The 13,025-nt window shown below is 34.6% G+C and overlaps 1 protein-coding gene across 6 annotated transcripts in view; it reads right to left on the bottom strand.

Annotated features, from left to right (window-relative positions):
* The window catches only part of LOC137657633 (band 7 protein AGAP004871-like), a 980,999-nt gene that overhangs the window by 24,672 nt on the left and 943,302 nt on the right, over window positions 1–13,025 (bottom strand). For all 6 annotated transcript variants that reach the window (XM_068392022.1, XM_068392020.1, XM_068392021.1 and 3 more), the window contains 2 exons: window positions 5,186–5,264; window positions 4,377–4,478 (listed from right to left, as the gene is read on the bottom strand). In XM_068392022.1, coding sequence (XP_068248123.1) covers window positions 4,377–4,478; window positions 5,186–5,264 — 181 coding nt within the window. The remainder of the gene's footprint in view (window positions 1–4,376; window positions 4,479–5,185; window positions 5,265–13,025) is intronic.

Genomic DNA, 13,025 nt, shown 5'->3' on the forward strand with positions numbered 1-13,025 from the left:
AGTTTTAAGCTTCCAGGATAAGTTTTCAGCATTTGAACGGGGGACTCCCCACGACCTAAGACCGAGTCTCCTATGTAAGGGACAAGGGTTTGTATATTTTATGGTAATTTGTACTTTCCCCTAACTGTACTGTACAAACCCGAGTCCCTTACTCATACTTGCCTGCCAGCATCAACCCCGAGTAAGTCCCGGCTATAATCAAAGGGAGTTGTCTGTGAGCAAGTAACTACCAGCCAATTGTTTACACTTCATTAAATCTTTTAACTGCCGTATTCCAGCTTCCACTATTATCATTCTCCTATGTAAGGGACTTGGGTTTGTATAGTTGAGGAAAAATACAAATTGTCTCTTAAATTTGTGATACACAATCAGTAAAAGTACATTTATTCAAATGAATATTACTTAGTAGTTATTATGCTGATTCCTACACTTCCTAGGGAATGAGTATGTTATGGAGAGAGATAAAAAAAACTACCCTATAATTATAGAAGAAGTAATATTCAAACCATATTAATGTTCCATGTTGGCTTAAATATGGAAGGCTTAGTAATTTTTCTAGGCTTCAACTTTTATAAAGCTAAAAACCATTTTTAGTATTTTACCAAAATATCCTAAATCACCATGCAGTTTTCACTAACAAAATGAGAGAAAACTGTAAGCTTTTAAACTAACATATTTGAATACTAACTGTACAAAAAATACATTGTGTATTCTAAGCACTACCATTGGCCTAGACCCTAAACTTCTTAAGCAATAAACAAGATTAATTATATATTTTGTGAAATACATTTGGTACTTCTCTAAGCTGTAACTACTACAGTTGAACACTACCAATTAGTCCAGAAATACTAGCCAAGGAGAGAATCAGGTACCTGAGTTGACCTATTTGACTATCTCATATTCTGATTGCATTTGGTAGCTGAAAAAACTGATATAGAAAAACCTTACAATCCCTAATAATCTTAATCTAATAAAGTAATGGGTCTTTCTGACTCCATAAAAAACTAGAGGGCCTATCATTACCCCCTAGTACTATCTCTTAACGAGAGGGGAGACCTTCAAGATAAAGTAGAAGCTTTATTATACAAAGTCAAAGCCTGTCTCAGGTGATGGCTTCTACTCTGCTATTGTTAGACACCTGCTCTACAACTATTAGACCAACCGGAATTCAGGAAATGAGAGAGGTCCTGTGTATTTGAGAAGACCCCCTAATCAGAGTCAAACCCAACTGTTCCCCGATTCATTTCTCAATTATTGTAGTACTGTACAGTATACAAATTGTTGCCTTAAACATATGGGTAGTCCCTAAACTTCTCTTCAATAAGAGTAGATACAGTAACCATCCTGAAAACAAAATTTTCAAAATGACAAATTTCTCTTAACTGGACACAGCATTCTAGCCATGCTTCCACAGTAAATAGTGCTAATACATTAATTTACATTAATAATTACAGTTTGTAGAGGTCAATCATGAGTGTCCTTTTTCTCCCTCAATTGTATTTTTCATTATTTTGAATAATCTTTGTTTAGTCCCTTCAACTTGAGTCATTTAAGACTGACATACCAGTACACAGTGTTATTGTAAAAATAAAAACACATATTCAATCATATTCCTAAACTAATAATGGTTTTGGTTATAGATAACTGCATTAGAATTACCCATGTGAATTACATTTGACTCTGTCTTTGGTATAAGTTATTATTAATAATTATTTTGATTTTTAAATATGGCACATTGATTTTAATTATTTTCTAAATTGATAGGGAGAATCTGCACCCTTGAACTACGTGTTCTAATTTCAGTAGAGGAAAATTATATTTTGTGAAAGGGTTATAATAGGTAAACTTCCGAGTCTCTTTCACTTGTACAGTGATACCTAAAAAATCAAATACCCGTAAATTCAAACAATTTAATGAAACTAAATTTTGTAAAAAATTTTGCCCTGAAGATTAAAAAAAAAAATTAGCGGTTGAATAACTATTAAGAACCTGGATGGATAAAGCCACTCAACCAAGGGGAAAGCTGTGGCATCGTGTCAGAGACAACTTATATGTAGCTCCCACCCAGTTCAGACTGGAAAAACACCATTCCCTCAACATTTTTTATAATTTCCGTTATTTTAGTGTTTTTTTCTGGTATTTATCCATACACAACAGTTCTTAAGAAGGGTAGTAGTAGCAGTTTTAAGCCAAAAGGGATAATTTCAAGAGCCACTACAGAACTAAGAAAGGAGAAAATTGAAAAAGTAAAAAGCATTGTCCATGTAACTGACATTTCCAAAGAGGGTATGGAATACTAAAATAAACTATCTATATAATTTTGAAAAATAAAGAAGCTAATACTGTACAGTATAGCAAAAGGAGTGTCATCTCTATCTTAGCAAAGAAATGAGACCATCAACAAAGTTGAGAAATTGTTACCGATATGGATTAATAAAAAAGTTACTGCGTGAACGTTTCAGAGACAGTCGTATGTGATAGGTAAATCAAGTATATTCAGACATCATTAAAACCACCCCATGAAAAAGTAATGATGTAGATTCTAGTGAAATTTGAAGGGCTAGCTGAGGCTAGTTTGATAAATTTAAAAAGAGAAGTACCATTTGTAGTGTTGCAAGGCATGTGCAGGCTACCAATTCAAACAAAGCCATTGCTGAAAAATATGGTGGGGAATTTAAAAGCTACAGCTGTAGTACCCAAAAAGTTTTCAAGTATGATGAAACATTCCTCTTTAAGAAGAAATCCCTAAGAGGACATACATAACTCAGGAAGAGAAAGCCTTGCCTGGGCATAATCCCATGAAAGAGAGGCTAACTGCATGTGGGGGAATACAAATGGGGAGTTTAGGGTCTAGCCCTTATATATTTACCATTCTGAAAACTCTAAGGTTCTTAAGAAGAACAATGTGATAAAGGACAAATTAGGTGTGGTGTGGAGGACCTACAACAAAGCCTGGGTAGCCATGCAGATCTCCATAGAAATGATGGATAGTGTTTGGGGCCCAGTGCGAAAAATACCTCCAGGAGAGTTTACCTTTATCACTCTGTGGTTCCTCTTCCCCCAATAAAGAGTTCTGTAGACTATCAGGTAATTTCCAACTAAGAAATTGCATATTAAAGCCAATTTTTGAAGGAGTTTTGTTTTGAGGTCAGATCTGATACAGTTAATGCTAGTTTGGAAGAACCACTTCAGCATTGTCCATGCTCTAACTTCATTGAAAATGCTTGGGTGGAAGTTTCTGGACAGACTGTAGCCAAAAGAGACTATAAAGATTTTGAGTCTCTGGTTATTTCTTTAGACAAGTCATGGACTTGTAAGTTGAGGAAGATGATCTTCAGGAGTTTTTGGAGGACAATGACACCACTGACAACAGGAACTCCAGCATCTTTACAATGAGCAGTACCAGAAAGCAAAAGAAGACATGTCTTCAGAGGAGGAGGTGGGAAGGGATCCTATACCTAATTGAATGATAAAAGGAAATGATGTCAATATTGACAGTTGCACAGTTTTGTTGAAAAATGTCACCTAGATAAGGCTGTAGCCAGTAGAGCAAGAAATTTCTATAATTCTAATGCATGGTGTCATTTCAGAAACCTCATAAAAGAGGCTGAGATAAACTTAATCTCACACAGTCCCATGAAAGAAGGAAAACCACCAGAGGGCATTTACCAGACAGGTTTATGGAGAGGGACTCCCCTCCCACTCGAGCTCTTCATTCTCCTTACTACCAGTAAAATGAGTTTCAACGTTCCTTTATTCCATATTTATTAATTTATTCTATTATAACTTTTAATTCTCATTGGTATGCTTTTATGTATTGTCCTACATTTTAATGTTGTAAACTTTGTGTAAAAATGTCCCATAATAGGAGCATCCTTGAATGAAAAGTCAATTAATGCTATTTCCAATCCTTCTTAGAAGGAAAATGGACTCGGAGATCAAACACAGGTCTTTGTCTCAGGTATCACTCTACAACATGGAAAATTCCAAACTTTACTTGTAAGAGTATATCATTGGCATATACTATAGCTTATTTGGGAAATCTTTTTGTTCAAAAGGTTTAAAAAACTGAACGAGTGGAAGAAATCTTTCATCATAATCCTATGACAATAGTCAGAGCCAAATGAAAATTAAGAACAAATTGCTCTTTAGCAATAAAGTAAACCTGTAAAGAATACTACTGTACAGTACAAGCAATTTTTCTTTTAATGAGGAAAATTCCAATGAAGCTTGACTTCAAAGTACTGTACTGTACTGTACTGTATATTAAAAGAAATGATGAAACCTAAGAAAAGGAAAAAGTACAGTTAGTCAAGGACTATGACAGAAATTCCTAATGATATTTGGTATAAATATTTACAATGAAAATTACCCACCTGTAAGTATCGAAGCTGGATGGCTGCCGGAGAAAGGGAAATAACATCAGCAGCTTCCTTTAAGGCCCTTGAGGCTTTCTGTTCACCCTCAGCAGCGATTACCTGTTGAAAAGTAAATTACTGTATTTTGTTGCTTTAATAGATTTCAACTAGTTATCTAAAAGTCTGTAGTGTACTGTATAATATCCACTGAAAATAGCAAGGACCTAAGTTTCTTCAGTTTGTTTTGATATATAAAGACAAGGTAATTTGATAGCAACATTTGCCTTCAAGTTTGTTTTACTGTGTTTTAATTTATGCAGAGAGCTTCTAAATAGATTGCAAAGGCTTGTGTTTTTGTATGATGCAATGCTGATATCAAGCTAAAACTTTGCTCTGTTACTTGTATGGGTGACTGACTTGTTTGTGAGAAGGTATATAAAGTAACTGCGAGGATACACAGTACTGTACTTAGGAAGATACTTACTCGAGAGAATTTTGTCAGATTGTAGGTGAAATAATACAGTACTAATTAAGGAGTAAATGAAAGTTGTAGAGGGATGAGAGAAATTGAAGGAATCTAAGACTGCAGTGCAAAAAGGGGTTAAAAGTTATGGAAAGGTGAAGACTATGATTAGGGTAAATGACAAAAGAGGAGAGAGGAATGAAAAAGTGTATCTAAAAGACTGTCTGCAGAGCAAAAAGGGGTTAAAAGTTACAGAAGGTGAAGACTATGATATTAGACAGAAGTTTATACTTGATTCAGAACCTAAGCAATGAATGTAGCAATGATGGCTAGAAGCCTCTTAAAAAAATTGTGCCATTGTTACCTTGGCTCTGGCTTCCCTAGCAGCTTCTGCTTCAGCTGCCATAGCTCGCTGCAACTGGACTGGTAGCCGGACGTCTTTTCTGTAGGGTGTATTAGCCAGGGTAAGGATGGTTGGTAAAAACTACAAATACATATTACTGATTAGGTCATTAAAAATGAACAATCTATACCCTGAACAGTTAATTAGATAGATAGCTAAATAAGGCAAATAGAGATACGTGGATCAAGATATGAGTGCAGTTCAATCACTACAAATGACATTTGATAGAAAATTGTACTGTGCATTGTCATTTATACTACTGTATACCTGAAATTACCAAGAAATATTAATAAAACTGGGGTGAATGAATGTGGAATTTATATTACTGTGTGTAATGGTCAAAATAGAAGTCATCTCTAAGAGTATCTAAAATAAATTCTACTGAATTTCAAAGTAAAATAATTTATTATAATCACCAAATTATCTTGCAAACCATAAAATTAATTTTTATGAGCATATTGTATTTTGATAATATAATAAGGGATTTTAGAATGGGAAAAAGTTAATTCACTTTCATGCATTTTATATGACTTATCAGATATATAAAATACAAACAATGAAAACTCAAAAAAAGGAAATAAAATTGGGCTACTACTACAGGCAGAGTACATAGTTTATTTTGTCAGGAACAGTCAAGGATCCTTCATGTTGTTGATTATCATTAGGAAACACTACGGGATTATCATGCCACATTCAACTGATTATTAAGGAAAAAAAATTCCTATAAGCCTTATTTCATCTATCGATATTCTATGCAGTGTAACTGACGGATTCATCTAAGGACCATGTCAAGCAAATAAAAGTCTGCAAGTATTATAGACAAAAGAATCTGTCTTAAGTGACATTGACACAAGTTAGTAATATAACTGGCCATAGAACATGAACATGTAATACCAATGTTGTGTCCCATTAAATGATAAATAAAATTTTAATACAAACCACTACCATCTACATTTATTGTTATTATCAGTTAGGTACAGTATTCAGTCCCATTTTACACATACAATATAAACAGAAAACATCACACAAATATGTCTTTTCATCAGTTAATGAAATGTCATGCTTAGAGTTCTTGCTGATTTCTTCACTTCCTGTTTAAGTGAGAACAAACTTCATTGATATATTATTTCCCTCCACGAAAACTCTTGTAAAAAAAACTTTACCTTTATTCTGATGCAGGACGAGTCATCAGGCTTCCTCTAAATAAGATAACAAAGGGTAATGAAAATAAAGTGACTCCCCACCTCTTGAAAGATAGATTTTTATATGAATTGGAGAAAATGATGCAGGGAAAAAAGTGGTCCACAGCTTAGTGGGTGAGGAAATAAAGTCACTAAACTTTAAAGTCTGAGGATTACGGATGTCTTCACAATAGATGTGAGAAATGGTGTCATAGCAGGGAGAGCTTGTCTTATATCCATGACCATTGGCACCTTTTTATTTGTTGGCCAAGTGTTTTTAGTAGCTTTTTCTGTAGTGGTTGGTCTCCCACAAGGTAAAGTGAATTGCATTAGTTATTGAGAAGTATTCTGCAGAGGATTAAGTGATTTTTGAGTGAAATAAACTGTAGTAACACATTGTATGTAATAAGAAAAAAATGAAGTCATCAGTAGCAGTAACAGGAAAACCTAGGTATGACTTCTATCCAGTGTTCGCTTCCTCCGATTGGATGGTAAGCTGGCAGACTTAGGAAAACAAGGAATCAAAGAGAAGAAAGTGTTAATAAAGAATGGGACTTGAGCATTGGTAATCATGGCCTTGACATCGCTAGCTTTTTGGTTGTGCGAAATTAAAACACTCACTGGATCTTGATGCTTATGGGGTGAAGACCCAAGTGGTATTTTTCCTTTGTTCTTTATAAAGATAACCAATTTGTTAGCACTTCAGTTGTCTGTTAATTTTCCCAATTTAACAAAAAGAGGTTCTTTTTGCACTAGGAGGATTGGTGATGTTACTCCAATGGGTAAATGGAGTTTTAGTAGGTCTAGCCCTGCTGATTACCACCCAGTTTCCAAAGCTCCCATATTTTCTAAAGTTGTTAAACATCTGGAAAATTGTCTAAATAAGTATCCTGAAGTTAATCACCGGTTTCTTAGTTTGCAGCTTTGCTTTTGCAAAGGCCTTGGAGCATGTGATGGCCTTCATACAATTTCCAATGCTGTACAGCAATTCCTTGATTGTGGTTAAGAAGTCAATATGATTGGGCTTAATTTTAGGGCTGCATTTGACTGTTAATCACAAGGCCCTGTTTTCAAACATGAACAGATGGCAGTAGGTAGATCTTTTCTTAGTATCATTATTGAATTTTTAAGTAATAGATTGTAGCGTAGTTGATGATGGTATTCTTCAGGGTAGTATTCTCAGATCATTACGTTTCATACTATATACGAATGCTATGTGGTACGGCATAGAAAACATATTTGTTGCGTATTAGGAGCAATTCCATCTTCTGAATGTAGATCTATGGTTACTGAATCCCTCAATAAAGAACTAGCTTAAATGAATGCATAGTGCAAATTATGGTGGATAAAGTCAAACCATAACAAAACTTAAAAATATAATTGTAAGTACGTCAAGGACAGTCATCAACATCCAGATCTTTGCATTGATGACATTTTTAACTACTATATATAAAACTTGTTTAAAATTTTAGGCATGGTTCTTGATTACAAACTTACTTGGAGAAATACATTAGGTGTTTCTTCTTCTATTGCACAAAAAATCAGCATATTGAGACAAACTTTTCAAGACTTGATGATTAATCTATCGAGGATATTTTCTAATTCTTTCATTCTGCCATGTTTTGAGAATTATTCTCTTCTCTGGTCTTCAGCTGCTGACCTTCCTCTCAATTTTTTGGTGAAAAAAAACTTGCTGTCCATCAAATTCCTCATCTCTGATCTGGATGTTAATCTCTGGCACAACCACTCGGTTCTTTGTGCATATTACCTAATAATTTCATAATTCTGACAATCCTTTCCATTTAGACCTTCCCAGACTATACCATCCAGTCAACAGTGCTAGATAGGCAGTCAATTCTAATAGACTTGCCTTCTATACCATGAGGCTCAATACTACACAGCATTTCGGAAGCTTTATCCCAGCTGTGAACGTATTGTGGAATGGTCTTAATCTGGCTGTTGAATCGGTAAAGCTTCAGGAGTTCACACTTGTTTCAAATTCTTTTCTGTTGAACAGGTTAACATACACATTGTTTCATAGATTATATGATTGATCTACTTTAAATTTGTTACTATTTGTTACTGATCTTAATATATTTTTAACTTTTATTATTTCTAATAGTGTAGTTTATTCATTATTTCTCTATTTTCTTTCTGTACTGGGCTGCTTTCCCTGTCGGATCCTTTGGGTTTGTAGCATCATACTTTTCCAACTAATATTGTAGCTTGTCTAGTATTAATAATAAAAATAAAAGATCAGATTTACAAGTACCAAAACAATGGACTCTTGCAGAATCAACGAGAAAAGCTTATATATCAGTCTAACAATATGTGTACTGTACTGTATACAGTACTTTATATTTAAAAGTTGATCAGGAAAGTCAGAAAAGTGCATTGGTGTTGAATAATATGATACATCCTTATAGTTTTACTGTTGGCATGCAGTGTTCGGTACAACAGTTTCACTAATTGAATCAACTCCTTGCTCTCAGCAATCTCTTTCGAAACCCAAGTTCCAAATTTGTTCATCAAAGAGTGAGTGAGAAACTTTCCTTCTGAAAAGTGAATGAACATTGTAGAAACAGGCAAATGCTCTGCATAGCAGACTGGCATAGCCTGATCCATTTGAGGAAATAATATCATGCAAAACATTTGATATACATGATTGAAGAGATTCCAAAATTTTTCATTGTTAATGGGTCTACTGTCTAATATACCATTAAATTTAGCTATATGACCCTCTTATAAATTATCTAATTCAATTGCTTTCAGTCTTTGAAATCCCAAACCATTAGCCTGGCCAATGTGTACAGACTTAGCCTAAATGGTGGTGGAGCAAAGAGGGAAAGGAAAGTCAGATGTCTGTCTCCAAACTAACACTTTTTCCTCTATTCTTTTGTTAAGCTTACATATATTTCACTTTAGATTCAACTAACTACAGACAAGAAAGCATAAAATTTTATGATACTTGGTATGCTTTATGAGCAAGGGACATGGAAATAAATCCTCGGCAATCAACAAATTGTAAATGAGGATCCAATTTTGTCAATGGTAATTAATTCACTTTGCATTCTGCATAAAATCTAAGCTTGGTAACTTTGGAATACATAACTTTATAATTTCTAACAAGGGAGTTAATGTTATTGTTAAAACATTTTCCCCAGTTAACTGGTACAGCCAACCAATGATCCTATCTAAAGAATTAAAAATCAAAATAGTGGCAGCTGGAAGGGATTTACATACCTCAGCAAAAAAATTTACATTTATTTTTACCAAAGCCTTTCATTTGAAAATTTAATATCACATGAATTCAAGGCAAGTATTGAAATACTAATTAATTTTAGGTAAAAAATTAAGATTTTTCTCCCATGTTTTAGAATGAATAGACTAGAGATATGAACAAGATATTCAGTAATCTAGATGCCTAATGGATTATAACATTTAAAACCCACCTGGTGAGTAGTGGGAATATACCATTTGTATGGTGGGTATATAAGGTTGAGTTTTTGAGAGCTTTCAGACAATCAGTTATCTTGGACTAAATTACCAGAGCCATCTGACTAAATGCAAGAATTAAAAATCCAAGAAACAATGGGACAATCCAATTCATCCAAGCAATTCTTGATACATTGGAATTTTTATATCAAGACTGATCTCAAGGACACATTTTTCCCACTAAAATATTCCTAGTGAATCACATTTTCATTCCCCTAAACTTTTCATACCATACAAGAAGTGGTATCAATTCTGCAAACTTAACCTGTTACAACAATTTGACTGAGTCAAAGATTGTTACCTTAGAGGCCATCCTAACTTTGATCTAATTTCTCTCAAAAGGTAGGTCAACTGTTGAGGTCATCTGACCATAAATAAATAAATATATATATATATATATATATATATATATATATATATATATATATATATATATATATATATATATATATATATAATGAAGATGTCCTGATAAGAGATACACAGGCTACATTTTTTTAATTTCATATGCTTCATAGCCATCTTAATATTTTAATGGGTTTATTGAAGATTAGGTCTATACAGTACTTAAGACTCTATACTGAGTATGCTACTCAGGGTGGGAATGTGGAGCTCTGGCTTGTACTTAGACAAGGATGTTTTCAGTTTCATTTAAAATTTTGATGGAAACAATGTTCAAACATCTAATTTCAGATGATGTTAAGAAAAGTAATTTTATTAACAGTGAAGATAGCCTATCTTGAGCCATACCTAAATTAAATTGTAAAAATTATAATAATTATTATTATAAGTAGTTGCCCTTTGGGGGAACTGGTCGATAGGAGGTCCACCGGGTACCTAGATAATGGCTCCCCTTTTGTTCGCCACTCTTCCCCTTCAAAGAGTTAAATCTATTCGGGGTAAAGATTTCTATGTGTCATATCTAAGAAAAAATACGTCCCCTGATTTTATGCGACATCCTTAAAGTTATATTAAGGATGAATTGCACCAGGAGTTAGAATTCTGGAAACCTTCGGTTTATTTCTCTGGGAGTATCACTGTAGCAATATCCCTTAGAAAGGCTACCTAAAGGAACCTTCCATCAGCACAACATAGCTTTCTCACTCAAAAATAGATTTTTCACTTTGCTCAAAATCCATTTATTTGTGTGGACTTTGTGAAGCTCTGGTCTGGACAGATTCATCCAAATGGCTTTTGTGGAACTCTAGATTGAAGAGTTGTCTGAGTGGAAATTTTGGAGCTCTGGTCTGTACAGAGTCACATGAGTAGTGTTTGTGGAGGTCTGTTCTGTTCTAATTTATCTGAGGGGCCTTTATGGAGGTATGGTCTTTACAGACTTAGCTAAGTGGCCTAGGGAGTTCTGGGCTGTATCAAGTCATTTGAGTGGCCTTTACTAAAGCTCTGGTCCATGTTGATTAATCAGTGCCCATTGTGGATTTGCTTTATACTGCACTGTACTGAACCACTGACTGGCCTTTATGGATTTGCTTTATACTCTACTGTGTACTGTTGAGTAGTCTTTGTGGACTTGCACTATACCGCACCGGATGCTTGCTTGCTTGTAGATTGCCTTAGCCTTAATTTGATTGTTTTTTTTTAATTTACTCTCTACTAAATACTAAAGTGGTTTGCACCAAGTATTGCTGGTGGCCGTTACAAAATTGCTTAGTATTCTGCATTCGATTAGCCTTCGTAGTGATATGCTTTGTAACTACTGGTCTGATGTTTTCTTTATGGATGTATTTCAGAGTACAGTGGGTGGCCTCCTGTATCCTTTTTTCTTTTACTCACTTATTTAATAAATTTTTTATTTTAGATTGACCTCAGCCGGATGTAGAATATTTGGAAAAAGCACAAGATAGTTCAGCTTTCATCTTGACATGAATTGGTGTGGCAAGCCAGAATTTGTACAAATCTACTAGCTACCATTGTCCATTGACTGGTTATGATCATCCAATTTCTTATGTAATGTTACTAGAATAGCAATCTTGAAAGTTCATAATTTGTTGTTGATAAGGAAGTGTTCTTTTTATGGTGCTGTTAAGTGAGTAGGATTTCTTACACACTGATAAAATTGCCTAAAATCATAGTCTTGGAGGGGGTTACTTGAAGTTTCTTTAAGATTTCCTCTATGTTATGCAAACATATGTTGACAGAAGTGTGCAATTTTTAATGTTCTGACTTTGCACAATAGAATGGAAGGAAAAAGTCATGTACTTTGCCAGTTTGTGGACTCTTGAAGCCCTCTTTTGTCATGTTCTTGTGTGGATAGTCCCCCCACTAAAGGCTGATCTAATATACCAATCCACTAATCTGTAGATGAACATGGGGTAAAAAAGTAAATTATAATCAAGTACCATAGACCATGGTGGAGAAAGAAGGAAACACTGAATGTCGATCTTTACATATCCTGAAATGGTCATGAATGACTGTATCCTCTTTCTCCATTGAAATATCTCATTGCAATCTCGCATATACTCTTCTGGAATCTGCCATGGTTTTGTCTTACTTCTTGTGTGTGGCAGTGTCATGCTGTTCAAGTGAAACCTTGTAAACAAAGGAATCTCTGGTATCTTGGGAAAATGGCCTCCATGTGCCTAAATAGCGAATCATGTCCTGGTACCAAGCACAAGAGGTTTTGTCCGGTTCCATAATTAACTGGGAAGGCAAAAATATTAAGATTGCCAAAGTTGGCCATAAGTGTGGTTTAAACCAAGATATAACAAGTATTAAGAAAAAATAATTCGAATATAAACATTATATTATCAGGGAAACATTTTAGGACAGAGCAGAGCAAAGGATTTGAACAAGAAAGCAAAGAATTTTTGTTTTGGAGAAGATACAGCATCACTTAAACAAAAAAAAAAAAAAAAGAGCTTGTGTATTTGGATAGCTTTTAACAGCACTGGAATCAGGTACCCAAGAATATCCAGGTCAAGGCGATGAAGGTTTGGGATGGGGTTTGAGGACACTTGAATTTTTAATTTTGAGGATTAGAACCCACAAAAAAAAGAGCAAGTGGGTGCCATGGAGGTGGTAGTCAAGTCGCTCACTAGTGAGTGAAGGTGAGCTTGATGTGTCTAGGTTGATCAGTTCAAGAAGGGATGAGGGGAATTGTTGGTGAT

Source organism: Palaemon carinicauda, chromosome 18 (genome assembly GCF_036898095.1).
Source record: "Palaemon carinicauda isolate YSFRI2023 chromosome 18, ASM3689809v2, whole genome shotgun sequence".
NCBI classification, from domain to species: Eukaryota; Metazoa; Arthropoda; class Malacostraca; order Decapoda; family Palaemonidae; genus Palaemon; species Palaemon carinicauda.